This window comes from Stegostoma tigrinum, chromosome 2 (genome assembly GCF_030684315.1).
Source record: "Stegostoma tigrinum isolate sSteTig4 chromosome 2, sSteTig4.hap1, whole genome shotgun sequence".
NCBI classification, from domain to species: Eukaryota; Metazoa; Chordata; class Chondrichthyes; order Orectolobiformes; family Stegostomatidae; genus Stegostoma; species Stegostoma tigrinum.
In genome coordinates, this window is record NC_081355.1 from 82331135 (window position 1) to 82354774 (window position 23640).

The 23640-nt window shown below is 41.5% G+C and overlaps 1 protein-coding gene across 3 annotated transcripts in view; it reads left to right on the forward strand.

Moving 5' to 3' along the window:
• The window catches only part of LOC125448583 (collagen alpha-1(XXVIII) chain-like), a 237635-nt gene that overhangs the window by 133195 nt on the left and 80800 nt on the right, over positions 1–23640 (forward strand). For all 3 annotated transcript variants that reach the window (XM_048523982.2, XM_048523988.2, XM_048523976.2), the window contains exons 15-21: positions 461–529; positions 3986–4054; positions 8742–8810; positions 10847–10915; positions 13727–13798; positions 15504–15572; positions 22715–22786. In XM_048523982.2, coding sequence (XP_048379939.2) covers positions 461–529; positions 3986–4054; positions 8742–8810; positions 10847–10915; positions 13727–13798; positions 15504–15572; positions 22715–22786 — 489 coding nt within the window. The remainder of the gene's footprint in view (positions 1–460; positions 530–3985; positions 4055–8741; positions 8811–10846; positions 10916–13726; positions 13799–15503; positions 15573–22714; positions 22787–23640) is intronic.

Here is a 23640-nt window from a genome sequence, read left to right on the forward strand (position 1 = left end):
TTGATTGTGGAAAATCAAACCGACTCATTTTGCTGAAGACAGCAAGAAAGATAACATGGAGATAGCAGAAATAACCTGTTTCAAATCACATGGACCACAAGGTTGGGTAGAGTTAATAATGTTCTTTAACAGACTTCTGAAGATTTTATCAGATGACGTCTCACCTCCCAACTTATTACTCCGACAAAGACCCTTCATACACTACCTCAAATATTTCAAATAACTTCTAAATTAACATTTTCCAGAAAACTTCTTTGAGAAGGTAAAATGTTTATTGCCGTATGGTGCTTTGCCTCTGTCACTGGAAGTAGTGTCAAGGCAATCAATCTTTAATTCTTAAAGACACCAGCACAATGTCGAAGGGTTAACAACTCTACAGTCAGACAGTAATCAAATATTATTAATACTATTTTTTTTGCTTTCATTTAATGATTCTATAAATACTTTGTTTTCTTCATAGGGCCACATAGGCTATACAGGCCCCAAAGGCTCACGTGGGCCGACTGGAATTGGAATTAAAGGTGTCAAGGTAGAAAAACAATCCATCAGCTTTTCTTTCCATTGTTGCCAAAAGCCAGATAAGAAATCTCAAGGTGTTTCTAGGTTGATATACAATGTCATGTTGCACTGAGTCATTTTGATCAGGATGATTATAGGATCAAACCCACTACTGAGGTAACAAGTAAAAACAGAAACTGCGAGAGAAATGCAACAGGTCTGGCAACATCTGTGGAGAGCCTTCTGAAAAAGGTCCTGTTAATTCTTGTTTCTCTCTCCAAAACTACTGAAGAAACTGAGCAAGTCAGGAGAGAGAAGCAAGGATTAACGTGACCATTTGTCAAAAGGTTCTCCACAGATGTTGCCAGACCTGCTGAGTTTCTTGAGCAATTTCTGATCTTGTTTGTTTCAGATCTCCAGTGACCGCAGTTCTTTTTTTTAATGTAACCGACTTAATCTCAGCCAAGACAAACACCAGGAATGGCAGAAATACTTTTGGACTAAAGACAAAAAAAAATCAAGAATGCCTTCCATAAATACTATTCAGCAACAGTTGTTGATTTGAATGTTTTGATACAGAATTGATCTCATTCCCCATATTACAGTAGCATTCTAACATTTGGTACATGTTGGCACCCAACATGTTCTATGTGGATGCAAATACATAACACACTTCTGGCATTAGTTTGAGATTCTAGGATGTTTGCATTTCCAGACCTAGTTTCCGGCCAAAAACAGGTGAAAAGTGGTAGGTGGCCAGCAGCCAGGAGCAAAGATTTGGCTGCCCAAAGTCTGTCGGCCAGTGGTTTTATATTAACATGATTCTGGGCTCAATCACTAAATTTAAGTTACAATCTGCCTTGGCACCAATAACTTTCACTTTTAACGTTAACAAAGTGTGAGATTCAGAAGTCATATGGAGAGAATAAAGCCAGAAGATTCTATGGTTTTAAACAAGCAATAATTAATTTAATGTACAATGTTAAAATTGTAATGTAATCTAAACTACATGTGCAACTCATTTCTAACACCCAGAATTAACATATGGTAAACATGGGTTATAGATGTGATCAAACATCCCACAAAGTGCAATAAATAGAAAATCAAGACAGACTTCATGGATTCCTCAGCAAATTCCCCCTAAATATTAATGATGTAATATAATCTAAACTACATGTGCAACTCATTTCCAACACCCAGAATTAACATATGGTAAACATGGGTTATAAATGTGATTAAACATCCCGCAAAGTGCAATAAATAGCAAATCAAGACAGACTTCATGGATTTCTCAGCAAATTCTCCCTAAATATTAATGATGTGATAGGCCATCAAATCTCATTTAACTTCACAAGGATTACAATTCTTTATTACAGTTACAATCACATTTCTTCACTTTTGATGACCTGTCCTTGAAATTCCTCTGGTGAGCTGTTCTGTTATGGACTACATCAACGAGTATTCCAATTCGGATAAAATACCTTCCTTTCCTGAGTCTACATTTCCACTGGACTCCAAAACTACTTATTCTCAAGCATAACAAAACAGGTCTCCACCACTTTCTCACGGGAAACTAGGGACAGACAGTGATGCCAGTATCCTGCAACTGAATAAAAAAAAACTATTCTCATTAATGACAGCTAGCTCCATGTGTCGGTGCTGCCCCTGAGTTTTCCTTCAAGCTCCAGTCTTGTTCAATTGCATCAAGCAGATATTGCTTGTAGTCCCTTTTAGCTGCATTGAAGTGCCAATGCTCATAGGCTTTTTCTAAGATCCTCACAGCTCCCTTTAAGACACAGCCATTGACCTCCCACATTCTCAGCTACCCTGTGAATCCTGACTGCAAAACTTAATGACCCTGTAATTCCCAGAACTTTGGTGTTCTACCAGCATAAAGCCACCCCATTGGTCTTGACTCTTCACTGAGTCCTCTACACAGAATCCGTATAATCCATCTGCCCTCTCAGCAATGAAGCTAACTGCAGCATTTTGTAACATAGGGTTTGCCTTTCTCACCCCTTCATTTCACCGCTTGTATTCACTTCAAATGTCTCTTCTGTGAAACTCTCCCACCACATCCACCCTGCCCCCTCCACCCACACCAATGATCCTGTCCAGCCTGTTGAAAAATTTGCAATATTGCAGTAAACCCCTCACCTATTGTTGGGCAGAGCTGAATGTTACTAGCATTTTGTGTCACCCTTGTTTATGAAAGAACAATAAAGATTATGTTCCCATCAAAAGCCGGAAGAGGATTTCATCACATTATGCATATCCAAAACATAGCACATTGGCGTGAAATTAGCTTTATAAACTCATTCTCAAAGGATGGTGTATTGTCAGAAATGCAACCATGATTGTCCAGTTTGTGTGAGGACCTGCAATAAATGCATACTTTAGTCGACCTGTCAGAACTAGTGACATCACTATTAAGGGAGAGAGACTGGGAAGGTTAGAAAATTTACTACACAATTAACTGATCAAAAAATAAAGAATTCAAACATCAAGCAATAATTTATCACCAACTTTACAATGAAAAGTCCAAAATAACATGATGATGGATGAAAGAAGAAAAGCACTCACAGTGAAGACATAGATTGCCAATAGATTGTGTCTGCCCATATTGTGGTGACAAAACCCTAATATTTGAAAATACTTGAAACTTCAGTTTTTAAATAGCCAGGGAAGTTTGAGATAAAAACTGAAAGAACTGTGGACACCGTCAGTTAGAAACAAAAACTGACATTGCTGGAAAAGCTCAGCAGGCCTGGCAGCATCTGTGAAGAAAAGATCAGAGATAACATTTCGGGTCTGGTGAGCCTTCCTGAGAATTCACTGTTCTCACGAAAGGTCACTGGACTTGAAACGTTAACTTTGATTTCTTTTTTCACAGATGTTGCCAGACCTGCTGAGCTTTGCCAGCAATGTCAGTTTTAGAACATAGAACATAGAACATTACAGCACAGTACAGGCCCTTTGGCCCTCGGTGTTGTGCCGACCTGTCATACCAATCTGAAGCCCATCTAACCCACACTATTCCGTGTACATCCATATGATTGTCCAATGACAACTTAAATGTACTTAAAGTTGGTGAATCTACTACCATTGCAGGCAAAGTGTTCCATTCCCTTACTACTCTCTGAGTAAAGAAACTACCTCTGACATCTGTCCTATATCTTTCACCCCTCAATTTAAAGCTATTCCCCCTCGTGCTCGCTGTCACCATCCTAGGAAAAAGGCTCCCCCTATCCACCCTATCTAACCCTCTGATTATTTTCTATGTCTCAATTAAGTCACCTGTAAACCTTCTTCTCTCTAATGAAAACAACCTCAAGTCCCTCAGCCTTTCCTCATAAGACATTCTCTCCATACCAGGCAACATCCTAGTAAATCCCCTCTGCACCCTTTCCAAAGCTTCCACATCCTTCTTATAACATAGTTATCCTTCCAAGTTTTAAATAAAATTGTGATAGATCTGTTTTTTCAGGGTGATATTGGACCTCCAGGAGCATCAGGACCTATCGGCATGACAGGAATCGGTTTGCAAGGTGAAAAGGTAATGTAACCAACAATTTCTGAAGAAGGGTCTTGACACGAAATGTTAAACTTTCCTGCTCCTCTGATGCTGCTTGGCCTGCTGTGTTCATCCAGCTTCACACTGTGTTATCTCAGATTCTCCAGCATCGGCAGTTCCTACTATCTCTGTAACCAACAATTCATTGACAATAGATAATAGCATGTACGTCCTGTTTGCCACATTTACTTCCGTACTTTGATTTTGTAATTCAGGTCATGCACTTTCAAATCAGTGGCACTGCAGTTGTGTTGTGATACCCATGTATTACCTAACATGTTGTTTCCCTGTTTGTGAACACTGACATTAAACAAGGCTGTGTTACTGCAACACTTGTCCTGCTGCAATGTTGTGCACACGCGGACAGCAAATCACCCATAGGCATGGAGATAGTCTGCAGAACAGATAGGAAACATTTCAATCGAACCCATTCTACCATCATAACCACTATAACATCAGCCTTGGAGTTTCAATATACAGAAGATACATGCATGTGCACACACTCATGAGGAAATTGTGTTTCAAGTCATTGCTGACTCCTTCTCTAAAGCACATTAGAAAATGGACCTAAGTCTTAAACACCCTGAAAACTAAATATTCTTTGAACTGACTCCCACAGCAAACTGGAGTAGAAGCAAACCATCCTTAACCTCAAAGGCATGCCTTAGATGAAGATGAAGGTCTAGTGTGTGCTTTTTATCCTCTCCTTTACACATACCTTTCCATCCTTCTCAGACTATGTATTTTGAGGAAAACTGAACTGATTCATTTTGCTAAAGAAAGGAAGAAAAATAGAAATAACGAAGAAAAGAATCTATTCTCCTTACAACATACATACATACAACATACAAAAAGACAGCACAGAACAGGCCCTTCGGCCCTCATTGTTTCGCCGACATCCTTCCTCTCGCAAGGAGACCAAAATCGATGGCAGTATTCCAAAAGCAGCCGAATCAATGTCCTATATGGCTGCTAAGTGATCTCCCAACTCCAATCCTCAATGCACTGACCGAGGAGGCGGGGATGAGTGGAGGAACTAGTCTTGGGATGAGGCGGACGGGTGGGGAGATTTTGAGGGTGGCAAAGTCCATATTGAGGCCATTGAGTTGGAAGCTCCCGAGGCGGAATATGAGGTGCTGCTCCTCCAGTTTCTGGGTGGTGTGGTTGTGACACTGGAAGAGGCCCAGGATGGACATGTCGTTCAGGGAGTGGGAGGGGGAGTTGAAGTGATGCAATGATTTGGATATGAAAATAGAAGGTGTGGTTAGTAAGTTTCCCAATGATTGAAGGTGTAGTAGCCAGCCAAGAAGGTCACCTCAGAATACAATGGGACATTGACAAGGGCCAATAAACTGAGGAGTGGCAGATGGAGTCGAGGTTAGATAAATGTGAGGTGCTACATTTTGGAAAGACAAATCAGGGCAGCACGTTTACACTGAAGGTTGTGGGGAGTGTTGCTTAATAAAGAGACGCTGGAGTGCAGTTTCGTAGTTCCATCAAAGTACAGCCACCGGTAGAATACATTTTCAAGTTGTCATTTTTTTTTGGCAAGATTTGAGCTCTGAGGTTGAGTTCAAACATCTTAACTCGGAAAAAGCTGGCTTCACCAGATATTTCTCAGTTTCCATTTCCCCTAAGTTGCTTGTTTTCACCAGCGTAACTCGCCTCTTCAGCCATTCTTCCTCCTGCTTTACTTGTGAAACAATTTCTTCAGCCTGGTTTCTTTCTGGCAGGACCTGTCTCCTCATGTAGGCCCAGGCTGCTTGCTGCTAATGTCCTGTCCTCATCTAACCCGAGCTCTCTCATACCACATGTGTCCTTGACCCCAGGCTCTGATACACTCCATGTACAACTTACCTCCCACACTGGTCACTCCTGCGACTGTTCCCCAGTTTACTGGCTAATTCCTTTTTTAAACTCTAGGGAAATTATTTCATTTTTAGAAGACATTATTAGTTTACCAGGGATGTTCAATGGCTATATTAAGCATCTTGTCTATTTTCGTTTAACTGTACCTCTGGGAAAAGGCAGGGCTCAGAAGCTTATTCCTGAGATCAATGGCCAAATGGGAAAAGAGGGCAGATTTTCCCCAAAGCACCAGGAAAATTCAGTCACAAAGGTGCTGTGATCTCTGAAGAGTTCACTGTCCAGTTTCAAGCTGGACCTCTCTTGTGCTTGCTGCTGATAGGTTCATGATTAAACCTATCAGGAGCAACTCTGAGATGGAACTAGCTGGTGATCAGTGGGGCAGTGGAAGGTACATGGTGATGGTTGAAAGTAGTTAAGCCTATGAGCTTTATGTTTGCAGAACCAGGGCCAGAGAAGTGGGACCAGGGTCAGAGATATAGCCTAGATTAGAGAAGTGCAACCAAGGCTGGGCAAGTCCAAGTTACTGGTCCAGGCAGAGAGAGAAGCAAAGGAGGAGACTACAGAGGCAGAGGTTGGGGGGCGCGGTCAGGGTGAGGCTGTAGGTGTTGCTGAGAAGGAAATCGGGAAAGGCTGAATGTATCAGGGAGCGGGAGGAGGGAAAAGGATGGCTGGAGAGGTGAAGGCAGAATATGGGTAAGAGAGAGATTCTATGGGTCAGGGCAGAAGATGGATAAAAGTGGTGGTTGCAGGGGCGTGGGTGGAAGAGAGACAGATGGAGGCTGAGCGGTAAGATCACTGAGGTTGCAAGGGGGTGAGCAAAGGAGGTGGTAAAGTTGGTGGTAGATGAAGGCTGCAAAGGGCAAAGTGAGAGGGAAGCTACAAACTCAGGTTGTGAGGACAGTCAGTCTTAAAAAAAAGTGAATAATTTTAAACCTATTAATAAAAGAATACTCAGCTCACTAGGAGCCTGTAAAACTGGAAATCCCTGAGATAATGAACTTCTTGAAAATAAATGTGAAATCTCAAGCTCAAGGCAGCATACTTTCCAAAACCTTTTCCAAGGTAAGCGGAGAAAAATATGAAAAAGACATGAGGAGCAGTTTTTTTTTAAAACAGAGAGTGGTTCGCATGTGGAATGAACTTCCAGAGAAACTGGTGGATACAAGTGCAGTTACAACATTTAAAAGCCATTTAGATAAGTACATGGATAAGAAGCTTTGAAGGGATATGGGCCAAGCACAGGCACACGGGCCTGGTTTAGTTTGTGATCATGGTCGACATGGACTGATTGGACCGAAGGGTCTGTTTCAGTGCTGTATGACTCTGACTACTATGTAGAGGCAAGAAAAGTAATGGTTGCTATTGTACTGTGTCAACTGTTAAATTTAAATCCGAGATTGAGATCTGAGATGCAGTAAAAAGCATAATAACTGGCTCGTTAAAATTTTGCAGCTTTGTGCCAATATGTAATGGAAATTCATTTGCTATGACCTCATGAGTCTGTGTGTAGTCTATTGTAATGGCCTCTTGTTTATAGAAATGTGCACAGACGGTTGGTAAACTATTGTGGATTTTGATGAAAAAGTATTCTTCTAGGAAAGGGTGATCAGCCTGAGGTCATGGCTCACATTGGTACCAATGACTTAGGTCGGGGAATGGGGATGAGGTCCTGAAAGCAGATATCAGGGAGCTAAATCGAACAATGAATGGCAGGACTGCTAAAGCAATCATGTCAGGATTACTACCAGTCGTGTGCACTGATGAGCATAAAAATGAGAATTTAAAAATTGAACCTGTGACTGAAAAGCTGGTACAGAAGGGTTGTCATCAGGTTTTTGGGACATTGGGACTCTTCTAAAAAAAGATGGAATCTGTACAAGCCAATCGAGCTACAAGTCAACCAGACCAACAGCAACACTTACCACAGCAACAACATTCCCCACAAAACCAATAGCATCTGTGAACCAGCAGATCGGATGAACGGCAAATACTTGTACACATACCATTACAAACCATGAGCATTTTAAACATTGTGTGCAATGCATGTGTGGGGACAGAAAAAATTGGTACAGTGTAGAACAAAATTTTTTTTTCTTTTAATGAAGATGGGGTTGTTTGTATAAATGGCTTTGTACACTTCCCACGTCCATGTGACCTCTGATGTCAGTAAATGTTAGGAAAGGTACTAGGCAGTAGCCATTTTACTCACTGCCTGGAACATTCCTTTTGCCAGGGCCTGCATGTGGGATGAAGTGATCACTGATCGCAGTACCCTGAATTCCAGAACAGCACAGAAGGCACTAGTCCAGGGACTCCTGTCCAATCATCAGTGGTCACTGCTCCCTAGACTGGGTGACCCAACTCTGGGAGGCAAGACATCCTGCCTCAGGAGGGCAGTGGCCTCAAACTCAGACAAATAAGCTGCTGAACCTGTAAAACAGAGTCATTCAGACAGAAGGAAGCAATGGTTACGGCCACAGCCTCCACACTCAATCCCAGACTAAGCTGCAGCTCTGCAACATTTGTTTTTCTTGAGATCGAAGTCATCTACTTGAGGTAATTTGAGGGCCTTGATCCTGGTTAATGATAGACTTAATTTACAAGTATAAGTTAGCCATTCTTTTGTAATTTTGGGTTAAAAATAACACAAAAATAATTGTCACTTAATTTTGACTCAGTGATAGTAAATAGTTCATGATAGTCATAAAGATTTGATAAGAAAATTTGATAAATATGGGAATATATTAATTAATAATGTATTGAAACTCTAAAAATCCTGTTCTTTGTTTTACTTTAATAGGGGGAGCAAGGCCCTTTAGGACCACCAGGGCCAAGAGGTCCAACAGGAGAAGGTCTACCTGGTGCAAAGGTACAGAATTAAACAACATTCTTTTACTTACATAATGTCATTCCAGCACTAGGAGAGCATGAGTTACGCTATCTAGAATAGCTGAGAATGTACACTCACACCCCTACCCTCGATCCCTCAATTCCACAAGGGCATGTAGTAAGGGACACTTTCAATTCTGATGAACATTTTAAGAGATTGAAAATTTGTGTGACCATCTTGCAAATTACCTAGATCCTCTCTGATCAAATGCTTTCAAGTTTTATTGGGAGTCATATTCTGGTAATGCTAACGTGCTGTTATATTTTGTTCTCTTTCCTCATCTAATTTTATGTTTGTTGTTGATCTAATTGGAATTGTCACACATTAGAATTGTTAGATAGGCAAAAATGATTAGGATTTGTTGAAGTTATAGCCAACTGTCCCTTACAAAGTTTGAAGCAAATGAGTCTATAAGAACTTATATTAGTGATATATAATGCAATATTGATACTAATAAGACGTATTATATAGAAATGTAGGGAAGTTACAGCACAGAGGCAAACCGTTCAGTCCCAACATCTCATATCAACAAACAGCCTCTTTTAATCACTTTTACCAATCCATATCCATTCAACCCAAGTTCCCAATTCCTTCATCTACCCAATAAACTTAATCTTGAAGTTTGACACAGTTTCTGCCTCACCCACTAGTCCTGCAAGTAAATTCCACAATCTGACATTCGCCTATGTAAGGAGCTATCTCTGGTCCTTTATTCTAAATTTCCTAGAAAATGGATCGTTTCTCTGGCCCCTCATTCTTGACCTCTCAATCACGGGAAGCTGTCTACTGATATGCTTTTGCATACCAATGTCCTTCAGGAACTTCCTTCCCTTTTACTTTCTTATGACCACACCCTTCTTCAGATTTCCCCCATTTGCCGTATTTTCACAGCCCCCTGTGACATTTCCATTTTGACTCCAACTAACCAGTCCTCAGAAAAGGTTTCAGCTTCATCTCACTCTGCTCTACCTCAATATATTTTGAGTGCAACATGATAATGTGGAATCCAACATAGCACATAATACTCTAACTGAGGTCTTATTAATGCTTGGGTGGCATGGTAGCTCAGTGGTTAGCACTGCTGCCTCACAGCGCCATGGGCCAGGGTTCAGTTTTATTCTCAGGCAACTGTCTGTGTGGAGTTTGCACATTCTTCCTGCGTCTGCATGGGTTTCCTCTTGGTGCTCTGGTTTCCTCCGATTGTCCAAAGATGTGCAGGCTAGGTCAACTGGCCATGCTAAATTGCCTGTAGTGTTCAGGGATATGTAGATTAGGGGTGTGGGATGCTGTGAGAGTGGGGGTGGGCTGAAGGGCCTGTTTCCACACTGTAGGGAGTCTAAGTTATCTCTTACGATCTTTATTATCTCTGGGCTTTTATGCATTTTAAGATAAACTAAAAACACTGAAGTGCTGATACTAATGTCGAATCAATCTGAATTGCAACCCACCACGTCCAATTCCCCCACCATCTTACACCCAAGGAACTCTGCTGTGCCTGAGTATTCAGTCTAATGCCATTCAGGAAGATAATGTCAGCAGGAAGAAACGAGCAGCTGAAATATTTGCCCTCTACTTCACCCTAATATTAAGTTGTTGGTATGTCAAAGGAAGCCAGCAGCTCTGCAGTGCTTTTCTGAGCTATTTAAATAAACGTTCCACTTTCATTAGAGAGAAATAATTGGTAGTGGCTTAACCTGAGGGTCACTACACCCCAGGCAATAGGCAAAGCTGAGAAGGTGGGTCTTCATTGTAGTCTCAGCTGCTATGAAAATTGAACTCACAATGTTGGCAGCATGCTGTCTGATAAATAGGATGGTTAACCACCCGCGTTAACTGGCCCCCTATCAATTTAAAGAACAATTTCAGAAATTATAAAGGGATTACTATCAAATTGTGTTAATTTCTATTTTCTGCTCGTTTTTGAGCTTATGGCGTTGAAGAGCATGACATTACCTTTTAGTAACCAACGAATTTAAGTAAAGACATATTCAGTAACTAAGTATATTAAATGACAGGGAGACCGAGGATTTCCAGGAGAAAGGGGCCCAACAGGATTAGGGGAAAGAGGACCTCCAGGTCCAAAAGTAAGTATGCTACAATATGTGTAATACTTGGTGGTCATTAGCTTTTGTTTTTACTGCATTTTTAGGAACTGTGTGCCCTTTCTAAAAAAAAGAATCATGAGATACTCAATTATCATCAATGTGCCAGATTTGTTGTAAATTGCTCAAATTGAGGAGAAGAGCGTGACTGACTCTAACAAGTACAATACCATCGTTGCCATTTAGAAGAATTTTGCTGGTGCGATATTATTCAACCCTTTGTTGTCTAGGAATCTTTGCTGACATGAAAGGTGGTCAAATGGTGCCCAGAAGTCAACTTTTTTTCCGGGCAGATTGTGGTTAATTGATACTAACATGTTGCATGGACTAGACCTAATTTATTTGAGGTGACAAATTGCCTAAAAAATACCAAAGGGTAGATTGACAGATATTATTTCCTCTGGTTGGAAGTTAGAATTGGGGCTGAATGACATACTGTCAGAATTAGAGACAAATCTTTTAGGATGATGTTAGGAAGCACTTTGTTGAACTATGTGTGGTGGAAATCTGGAAGTGGGAGATACAATATGATTGACCCTGGGTTTACTTTCTTTGGTCCTGTGAGCTGCTAATTCCAATGGAAACATATTTCTTTGAACATGACAACATGCTGCATAAAAAAATCTGCACTTTAGATAAATAATGATGACATACAACTTGGTTTAAGGTGCAATAGTGAAAGTTTATTTCTTCAGAAGAAATAAATGAAAGAATGAGCACAACCCACAGATCCTGTTTGCCTATCTGTGCACCCCTCTCATGCAGGGGTCACACCGACCAATTTTACATTTTGATGGCCATATCTGAGTTCTGTTGAATTTTATGAAGACTTCTTCAGCATGAGCCCTAGCCCTAAAGCAGTAACAGTGAAAACTTTTGGCTCTCACCCTATCTTACCAAACTTATGCTTTCATTACCTACTCTGCCCTATGGCATCTTTCACATCCAATTTCTGCCCCGTCTTACCACCCAGCATTCCTGGAATGATTCGTCAATCAGCAGATATCTACTGAAACACCAGCATCTCTTGTGCATGTGCCATATTTGAAAGGCTGCTGTGCACCAGAACAAGTGTTGGTCCTCACTGGCAATGTCATGGCACAGTTGCCACAAAACCACACTGGCCATGGCACACAGCCAGCATAGCTGAAACTCGCTCACAGATACAACCTGAGTCTCTCACCCTAGTCACTGTTTAACCACCAGGTCACATGGTTTACCTGTCCATTACCGCATACCATCTAAATCAGCTAGCCTCTCCTCAATGGCCACTCAGCATCACAGCTTGTCATTATCCAACAGGTGAGCATCACATTGAGGCATGCAATCAGACAATTTCAAACAAAAACATGAGTTTTTATGTGCAGAAAGGAAAGGGGAACAGAAATGAAGCTAATAGAGACTGAACAGCACCCCACGATACCAACCAGATTGAAGCATCATGACCAAAGATTGTATTACAGTCAACAATTGTCTGCTGTACCCAGATATCTTCAATTGGGACTGGGTGTCAATGGGGTTCAGTTGTGTACAGCGCCTGTCATAGCTAAGATCTGTCATGGACAATGTCAGCTTTCTCTTCTTCAATGTCCTCATCTCCTCACAATACTATTTCCCTTCAACTAATTTCACTCACTCAGCACATTGCACCACTGCCTCCTCCAAAAGTGCACAGCATAACATGCCAGGATGATGAAGCATGCTCTGTCTGGCGCACACTACGTGCCCATTTGTCTGCACTAAACAACGCATTAAAACAATAACAGTGAAAATCTTTGGCTCTGTTTGAAGCACCAACATGTAAACAAGCATGGAACAGCATGTTTAGAAAAATGGGAATCAGTATTAATAAGGCAAGTTGTAGTGTAACGAAATGGTTAACAAATGTTAATCCCCGTCAATTGTCATCTCACTCCTACCTGGTGAGATCCTCGCTGCACAGCCTGTGTAAAACATAAAAGTTAGTGAGCTGGTCTCAATATCAAAATGGGCTTTGCTGCACTTCTAATCCAATTCTGCCACACATTACTTTTACTCTGCCTTCAGGTTTATGCAACATCTCCAAATTTACAACCTGACACCTTTATTAAAGGCCTTTTCAGTACAACGAAAATAGGGAAATGACGTACAATGGCTAAGCAATTAGCTGATATGTTGCCAAGGGAAAATAAGAACATGCAACATACACATGTGTATTGGTACCATTCTCCACTAGTAACGGTGGTGAGTGACTTACAAGCAAAGACGATAATGCGTTTAAGTTTGTACTACTGTTAGAAAAATCAATTGTAAAGGTAGGGAAATATCCTTGTGTGCGTCTGATTGGCTGAGGGAAACAGGCATGGTAGTGTTTTGCCAATTGTGTCATTGCAGTACGATGTTAAAACAATTAGCCTCTTCTCTGAAAAATATCTTCAAGAATATAATTTTCTCACCCAAGAACATGACCTCTTTAGAACAGAAACTGATGAACATAAGGGAAAAGACTGATGTTAGACATGAATGCATTTCAGCTACAAGCCTTGAAACTACTGTTAGCAATATTATCAGTCAAATTAATTGCTGGAGTTCAATCTATTCATTGGTTTAACTGAGCTGATAAACTTTACACGGGTCTATATCCATATTACAAGAGTGGACAAAGTGATGACTTTTGGATATGTTGAATGTTCTCTTGTTAACAACCCACATAGAACTTATGGATTCAGCTTTTCAGTTCATCAATATGTATATTTCAGAAAATCTATTGTGACCTTGAATCTACATTTTTAATTGTCATTAATTATCCTTCAGGGTGATCCAGGAACACCAGGAGCAGCAGCTACTCCTGGAATCCCTGGTGATGCTGGATCAAAGGGAGCAAAGGTACTGTAAGGACTTTTGGTTCTATTTTGTTTTCCAAGCCTCTTATTCCAGAAGCCAATGATTCTTACTGGAGTTAGGTTCTACAGAAACTGATAGATTTTCACCCATGTGAATTCATCCAAGTGTCTGTAATATGTTTATGCACTTTGCTGCTTGCTGCCTAGTGAGGACAAGCAAATGAACCTGGTCTTTTTCTTAGCCATTCATTGCTCTGCTTAATTGTCCACTATTATTACCAGTCAGCACTTGGAATGCAGATTTCACTCAGCATGATCTAGTTCCCAGTTACTGCACACATGGCTTACAGATGGATATCTTTGAGCATACTTTTACAAATGTATCTTTAAAGCCTCTTCTTTTGCATTTCCTAAACATTTCCAGACCCCACTCAAACATTATAAGTTGAGCAGTGGGATGGTTACTCAGCATGGAGTATGTAGAAAGAATATAGCTTTTTTTTGATGTATAGGACACTGTTTTGTATGTCTCATGCTACCGTTCACTGTTATTTGACAGAATGATCAGGTGAAATTATAAAATCAATACTTCATATTTGATATGAAATGCTAGTTCTGCTTAGTAAATCCATGTTTGATGGTTACATGTTTTCCAATAGGTGGCTTTTCTTAGAATTGAAAGGAGTTACAGTCTAACCCATTGACCATTCACATACAACTTGGGTTGACTCAACCCCAAGAAAGAATAAATGATAGTTTTCACAGCTGTTAAAATTTCTAAAGGAAGTGAACTTCAGCATTCATCCTCCTGGAAATGGGTTCATTTCACTCCACTGCTTTCCAATTTGGCAGCACTTTGACAATGTGCTCCTTAGAGAGGATATTTAAATAGAGTGTAGTGAATAGAATATGCTTGTTGTTTCCATGTGATAGGGAAGGCATTTTTGTGGAATAGAACCACAATACAGATAAAGCTCTTCACTGCATCTGGTCACTGTGTTACCTGCTCTGAGAATATTTGGTGCTGTACTTTACATAATCAATTCCAATGTGGTGAAGCTTCTCCCTCTTGTATGTTGGCAGTATGAAACTCTGATTTATTGTATGACCAAATGGTACTTTTTGCACACCTGTGTGTAATTATTTCCCTCACAGTCACCCTCTGTTCATGTGTATACGTTTCACTCTGGCTGGGTTAGATTTTTGCCAGGTTGGGTTGGCTCAGAGCCCTTTAAAAATGGCAGACTGAATCCAATTCCTGGGGTTTCCAATTTTCAGGAGTGCCTTTTAAAAGGTGGCTTGGGGTTATAGACTTTTACACAACACTCCTGACCTGGCCAACAAGGAAAGGCATGATTTACTCCATTGCAGTTTTGGTTGTGTCCAACCAGCTATTTAGAGAGTTCATCGCATCTCAAGGCATCATGAACCATAGCCTGCACAAGGGAATCTTTTGAAAAGCATGTTGACCAGATGATGAGCACCATTTAAATGTTTCACATAACCTCTCTTTTATTTTGTAAAAACTTTCTTAAATAAAGTAATATAATACTCTTACTGTGAATAGTTCCCTGTAAGAAAGCATTCACTTTTGTCACAGTCCTAACACAAAGATTCAAATTTAAGGTGTAAAGCTTTTCTCACCATAGCTGTTAAAAATCAGATCATTTTACTCCAAGCTACATCTACTTTAGATATGTCCTTTTTACGAATATTGAGTCGAATACATTTCCCCTTCATTTCTGCAGGGGGAACATGGAAGTCCAGGGTTACCTGGTCCACCAGGGCTTGGCATTAAAGGAGATCCAGGAAAACCGGTGAGCTTTTTTTCTGTTTGAATTTTGTTTTCTCTTGTGGGATTTAAAAATGCCAGACAAGGAGACCATTTTTCTGATTGACTGCCATGATTTCAATGTGCTAGACCAGGGCCTGTTATGAATTCAAATTTTGTCAGTTCTCCTCATAATTAGCAGCACACTGAGACTGCCCTTTATGCCAGCAGCTTCATTTGCACAAACTCTTTCTATTGGGTGAATTTTGTGTATGCACTGTGATTGTACCCTCAATTATAGCTGGCAATAAAGGCCGACTATTTCCTTGTCTTCAAAATATAATCTTTTGTTTAAAGCTAAACTGCTGGAATTTTATTGGATGCAACTACTTTTCTGAAAATGGGTACAGCCTCTAAAGCCCTTCTACTCCTGAGTTTTTCGGAATCAAGAGATAATGGTGTTGATATGTAACTTCAGTTGTCTGTCTTCATTCATTTTCACCCATTGAGCCATGTTTGCAACCCTACACAGATAACTGCCAATTGAGGCTAAAGTTCGTTCGGGAAGTGATGATGAAACCATGCCATTTGCTGTAATCTGTACAATGGTCACCTTTTTCCAGCATTAGTCAATTTAACAATTGTCTTCAATCTCCATGTCTCTGGGCAATTCTTGGCTGCTTTTGACATTTCTTCAATATCAGGATTGCACCGATGAATCGAACAAGAACTAATACTTTGTCTACCAGACCAGCCAACTTTGTTAATTTTTCCATGGAAAAGTAAGATTGAAGTAACAGAGCAATGAACTACTGTTTTTTTTTCCCATGGAATATTGGTGTCACTCACATCTAGGGACACCATTTAATTCTATTCACAGACCACAAAGGACTAAATTCAGAACTGACAAAATATCTCATCTGAGGCAAGAAAGAGCAAGAATTAAACTTAACCAACTTAATTTGGATAAAACCAATGTGCATGGAAGAATGTGTAATCTAATGTGCAGTATATCTGGTCTCCCAGTTGATCAGCAACACTGAAGCATTCACCTTAATTGGTAAATCACCAGACAGCAATCATGATTATTTTATTCTGAGATTTGTTTAAAGGGCAAGAGAAACTTGAAGGATGGCTCATGAGGACCCTGACTATTGACAATGTCAAAATTGCAGATAAAATTTGGCCTGTGCATTTACAAGAATAGTAGTAAAACAAACTGCTAACGTTTTGCCCTCCCAGTCGCACAATAAACAACTGCACCTCCCAGTCGCAAACCATTTCCACTCCCCCTCCCATTCTTTAGATGACATGTCCATCATGGGCCTCCTGCAGTGCCTCAATGATGCCACCCGAAGGTTGCAGGAACAGCAACTCATATTCCGCTTGGGAACCCTGCAGCCCAATGGTATCAATGTGGACTTTACCAGCTTCAAAATCTCCCCTTCCCCCACCGCATCCCAAAACCAGTCCAGCTCGTCCCCTCCCCCCACTGCACCACACAACCAGCCCAGCTCTTCCCCTCCACCCACTGCACCCCAAAACCAGTCCAACCTGTCTCTGCTTCCCTAACCTGTTCTTCCTCTCACCCATCCCTTCCTCCCACCCCAAGCCGCACCTCCATCTCCTACCTACTAACCTCATCCCACCTCCTTGACCTGTCTGTCTTCCTTGGACTGACCTATCCCCTCCTTACCTCCCCACCTATACTCTCCTCTCCACCTATCTTCTTTTCTCTCCATCTTCGGTCAGCCTCCCCCTCTCTCCCTATTTATTCCAGAACCCTCACCCCATCCCCCTCTCTGATGAAGGGTCTAGGCCCGAAATGTCAGCTTTTGTGCTCCTGAGATGCTGCTTGGCCTGCTGTGTTCATCCAGCCTCACATTTTATTATCTTGGATTCTCCAGCATCTGCAGTTCCCATTATCACTGCTAACGTTTTGTGGTAATGTTTCAGAGGCCTTGGTAGATCACGGGGCAGACCTTACAGTACAATCCTGCCAGTGCCTCAAGATTATCATTATACACTGAAGGTTCTACAGTTTGCTTCTATTCTTCCACACCTGGATAGATTTAGATGGCAAAAGTCAGGTACAAGAGCATATGAGGATACTGATGTTAATCCAAAACTTATTGCTGCAGGAGAACTGTTGCAAAGCTGAAGGATACTGATAGATTAAGTATTCCCTGAAATGCCTCTGCCATCCATTCTACTAATATTCTGTCCCTCAAACAGTAGACACATTACAAGACAACATAATATTTTGATGTTGTTGGATATAGCATGGTTCTTCAAGAGAGCCATCTAGTCTTCAAACAGTGCTATGACATCCTTTACCTGAATAGGTAGGTAGAACTCAGTTTAACTTTTAATATGAATTTGACATCTTTGGCAATGAATTACTTCCTCCGTAATACATTGAAATGTTGGTATAACAATTTGGAGATTTTATTGATATAGCCTTCAAAGCGTTTTGTTATAATATTGCTGCAAAAGTAGATTATGTATAAAAAGAAACAACTCCCAAAGGTACAGAAGCCATTTGAAATGTTTGTCTGAATGGCTGTGAATAGGGAGACCAAATAGATTACATAGCAGGTTATACATGTTTTCAAGAGATAGCATGATGTAGAGCTGGATGAACACAGCAGCCAAGCAGCATCAGAGGAGCAGGAAGGCTGACGTTTCAGATTGAGACCCTACTTCAGAAATAGGTTACATGTTTTCAAGTTGTGTTTCTGCAAATTACGTTCACTAGGATGGTTTGTGGCTGAAATGAAGGCAGAAACAGCTGAAAGAACAATCAGCCGCCACTCTTAAGTTGCCAACAGAGAAATAGAATTGAAATGCTACCAGAAGCTGAAATAACAAGACAGCAAAGGTCTGAAGATATATCTCTCAGTCAGACTTTCAGGCTTCACTGAAAATGTGCTCAGCTTCTGTCTGTAGCTTGAATAAGGATATCATTAGTCAGGGCTGTGGGGGAATGCCCAAATAAAAACTAAATAAAATTCTGGAAATAATCAGCATGTCTGAAAACAGTGGTAGAAAAGGACATAGAGATAATGGCAGAATTTAATGTTCCCCCAGAGCTGAGTTGCCCAGCCGAAATGTGTAACGGGGTGGAAATTCTAACACCTTCCTGACCCACCTCACCTCAATTAAATTCAGAATGGAAAGGATCAAGGACGGTGCTCCCCCTCAGATACCATTTGAGGCCTTGAGGTAACCACTTAAGGGCCTTGTCCCACCATCACTGCTGGTATACTCATGGTCAGCAACGCCACACTGTGTGGGCAACATGCCAGCTAAACACTAGTCAATGTGCCTATGGCCTGGTGTGGAGGAAAATCTGTCCTTCTTGGGCATCCCGGGTCTATGGAGTGCCATCCCAGAACCAAGGGCTACCAATATGGCATGCCCTTGCCTACCTCTTAAAGGAAACCCCAAGGCCCCACCTTCACTTGGCCCTTGCTGACCGACCCCAATGATTATGCCTGTCCTACCTTTCCTTCAGGGATCCAGCAATGACCCTGCTGCAAAGTACCTTACACTTACCCCCGTGCAGTACCAGTAGCATCTGCCACTGATGCAAAGAAAAGAGCAAAACTGAGTCATAAGGAGGGCTGGATTTTACGTTCGATATTCTGTTAGTTTGAAGTAGAGCAGGAAAGTGAAACCCAGCGACTGACTTTATTGCCACCTGGCTACTCATGCCCCGAACTGCCTGAAATTTTATGGGGGCTGGGAAGATGCCAAGGTTCCTACACCCCCACCCCTCCACTATCCCTCCCTTTAAGGCTCTTACATCACCAATTACTGGCCACTTAGAGATCTTATCTTATTTTGTGCGGTATTGTACATGCAGCAGGAGCCGCTGCACACCAGGAAGAATGTCCAGCAGCTTTAACTGCCTGGACTGGTGTAATCTGCAGAGCTTGTCATGCAAGGGCTGACCCCCTTGTGGTACTAAAAAGCCCTATGGAACCTCACCATCTCGCTTTCAGATCTACACCTATTTAACCATTCCACCACTACCCCTACCCTCTTGAACCCAGAGCACACCTCCCTCACTGAGACCCCAGGCCCTGGGCCTACCTGGGATCTTTGGCATACTGGAATTCCCTGTGTTCCTGGCATCAGTTACCACTCCCACCTGGCAGTTCAGGGCATTCAATAGGCTAACAGCTCTCTAAGACAGGATGTCCTCCTAAGATAGAGGCAAAATGCAATTTGTACTGCTCCCAATGATACATTCCCCAAAGCATCTTCAGCTGCAAGTGCAAGAACCATTGCACCCTGTGAAATCCAACCCATTGAGTAATTTTCAGCACAGAAGGCTATCCCGCCCATCAAGTCAATGACAACTCACAGTGGAATAACCCAGTTAGTTCCACTCCCATAGACAATCGACCCCAGTTACCAGGATGTGTTACTCCATTCATGTTCCTATCAAATGTCCTTTTAAAATCATTGTTTCTGCTTTCACTTCTACCAAGGGCAGCACAGTCTAGGTATTATCACACTGAATAATAAAAATCCTCTTCATATACTTACTGTACCTCATGTCCAAAACCTTATGTCTACGTCACCTAGTGGCATTATTAGCTTGTGGCTCATAGATTTAGGTTTATGTTTTATTGTCATGAGTACATGAGTACAATGACAAGTATACAAAGTCACCATTCTTTGGCACCATTTTATGATGTAAAACACAGGATTAACAATTGAAGCAGAAATAAAACGAACAACCAAAAGATAAGGAAAAGTCGAGATTATGCCCAGTCTCTGCCAGGAGTCCTCACCATCAGAAAAGCAAAGCCACAAAGCCCATCCCTCAGTCTGTGAGCTCTCAGGATGCTCCGAGTCCCCATGTGCCACCGCAGCTGGAATGCCATCACCTCCACCGTCAGGTATCGATGCCGAGTCATGGCCTAGAGCCATGAGCACCGTCACCGCTGGAACAGTGTCACCATTCTTCGGCATCATCTTGCCTCCACTGATGTCCACCATGAGTCTGCACTGGGCAGATCTTAGCAATGCAGCCTCCGCTGAAGCAGCTAGGACCCGGACTGGGCTCTGAAATGCAGGAAATGTGCAACAAAAACAAATAAAAAGCTTGAAATATAGAATATATCTATATCTGTATGAAATATAGCTATGTGAGATAGTGAAGAGAAGGGAAGAGTTAATATCTTGGACATAGTCCCTTGACCGGAATTAAAAACTAAAAGACAAGAAACTAATTTAATGGGATTGTGGCGGGGGTAGGGTTAAGTGTAAGACACGGACTACAGATATCCCAGTCACAGAGAGAAAATTCAAGAATTTAATGACCTACAAACCACATAATAGACAAGTGGAGAATTGTTAAATGGTATAAAAGATCATCTCAGTGAGGCAATGAAAATGCATTGAAAAGACAAAAGTACAAACAGCTAGGAACATGAAAAGGCATGGGAGAGGCATGAAGAGAAAAAAGGACATAGTTAAACAAAAGGAGAAAAAACGAGTCAGAGACACAGTCTGGAATGGAACCAAGAAAATGAAACATGTTTCAGGCTCCCCTTCCTGCCTTGTTTTCAGTATTTGAGTTGATGTTTCATAGTGGAATAGTCAAAAGGTGCTGCTTGACAACTGCCCTGTGATCATTTAAATGTTATAATGATGCTGGAAGCCTGAGATTTGAACAATTTTGTAGCTCACACAGGGTGAAAGTGTTTTTATTGAAAATGTTGTGCCCTTAAAGGACTTTCAGTGGATCAGAAAGAAGAGTGCTTCCCATCAATTCTCTCCTACACACTTATTTCCTTTGCACTGAACTTTCCAAGCAAAGAATTCCCCATTGGAATAGGCAGCTGTCCCCCATGGGTCAGATCAAAATCCCAGCATTAATTTGAAGGATCAAAGACAGAGAATTTAAGGGCAGCGCGGTGGCTCAGTGGCTAGCACTGCTGCCTCACAGTGCCAGAGACCCGGCTTTGATTCTAGCCTCAGATGACTGTCTGAGTGGAGTTTGCACATTCTCCCTGTGTCTGTGTAGTTTTCCTCTGGGTGCTGTGGTTTCCTCCGACAATCCAAAGATGTGCAGGTTAGGTAGATTGGCCATGCTAAATTAGCCATAATGTTCAGGGAGGTGCAGGCTAGGTGGACTAGCCTTGGGAATTGCAGCCTTACTGGAATAGGGTGGGGGTTATGTCTGGGTGGGATCCCCTTCAGAGAATTGGTATGGGCTTGATGGGCCAAATGGCTGCTACCACACTTAGGGATTCTATGAGACCTACCGCTCCTTCAATCCTGCTGATGAGGTGTTGGCTAACTTGTTACTTCTGCTTTGGCCTCCTCTGAAGTACTCCCCGTCAATTGGGAATCCAGCTCATCAGTCAAGCTAAGATCTAGGAAAGAAAACTCAAACTTCTGGGTCCTGTGACTGAGCCTTCCTGCTCAAATAAACATGCCCTGTCAATATCTGGGTCTTTTGATGACAGTTAGGGCTTTCTACCAAAATGAATGAGTTTAATTTCAAAACAAACAGGAATTTCTTTGGACTCATTTTAAAGCATGTTCTCAAACTGGAAAACATGTTGGGACAGTAAGAACTGCAGATGATGGAATCAGAGATAACACAATGTGGAGCTGGAAGAATGCACCAGGCCAGGCAGCATCAGAGGAGCAGGAAAGTTGACGTTTCGGGGTGGGACCCTTCTTCAGAAAACGTGTTGGGATATTCCGTTTAATGATAATGAATCCTGCACAGCCAATGGAACTCTGAAAGTAGATTTATAGAACATAGAACATAGAACATTACAGCACAGTACAGGCCCTTCGGCCCTCAATGTTGTGCTGACCTGTCATACCAATCTGAAGCCCATTTCCTGAATTTGTAAGGCTGAGAAACAAAAATGGTCTTCGTGGCAGCTGTCTTTAGCAAGTCCGACAAGAGAACCCAGCTGCATGGTGGATGCATGATGTGACAGGTTTGTCCTCACAACCTACTAAGCTGATATAACAGGAACGTTTGAAGGGCACTTTGTGAAATACAAATGTAGCCATTTCAGCAAGGAGTGACAACAAAGTTGAGAAATGCTTATTCTGATTTCAGCTGAGCCGGTAGGTAAATATTCTAATCTGAACTTGTATTTGTAACTGAAAAAGTGCATCAATCTGGTCTGTCTTGCTATTTTTCAGGGGGAGCCTGGTAAAAGGGGACCCAGTGGCTTTTTTGGACATCCTGGACCAACTGGACCTGCTGGCGCTAAGGTGATTTCCTTTACTTTGAATTTATCCTTAATCATTTGAAAAACAAATGAAATTAATATACGGTTACAATAATATCCACCTTAATGGGACTAAACAGGGTAAACACAGGAAGGATGTTCCTGATGAGCAGGGAGTCCAGAGCCAGGGATCACAATTTAAGGAAATGGGTTATGGTCTGTAGGACTGAGATGAGGATAAATTTCTTCACCCAAAGGGTGGTGAGCCTATGGAATTCACTGGCACAGAAAGCAGCTGAGGCCAAAACAATGAATATTTTCATGAAGGACTTAGATATAGGTCTTAAGCCTAAAGGGGTCAAAGATTATATGAAAAAAGCAGGAACTGGGGACTGAGGTGGATGATCAGCCCTGGTCGTGTTTAATGGTCAAACAGACCAAAAGGGTTGAATGGCCTATTCCTGCTTCTATTTTCTGTGTTTCTATATTCTATTTTAGTTAGCTGATTATATATTAAATTCCCTTTAGGAATAATAGTTGCATCATTGACTTAAATGGCAAGAAAATAATTTGCAATATTCACCTGAATTTTCATTATGTGACCTGATGGGTTTGGTTCCACCTAAGAGCATGAAGTTAGATAATGATTTTGGGATTATTTTTAATTTTTGAAAAGGTATTAAAAGATAAGGTGTTAATTGTGACCACTGTTGTGCTTCATTTCCATGATTGGTCATTGAACATATGCTGTTGGCATAAAACATCAGAAGGCCATATTTGAATATCAGGTGGGGAGGATTATGCACATCTGCAGCTCAGCTGATGCATCCTCATTGACAAAAGAAAATGTAGGATTGCCTAACTGGTGTACCATATTCTGACTTGAGAGCAGAGAAG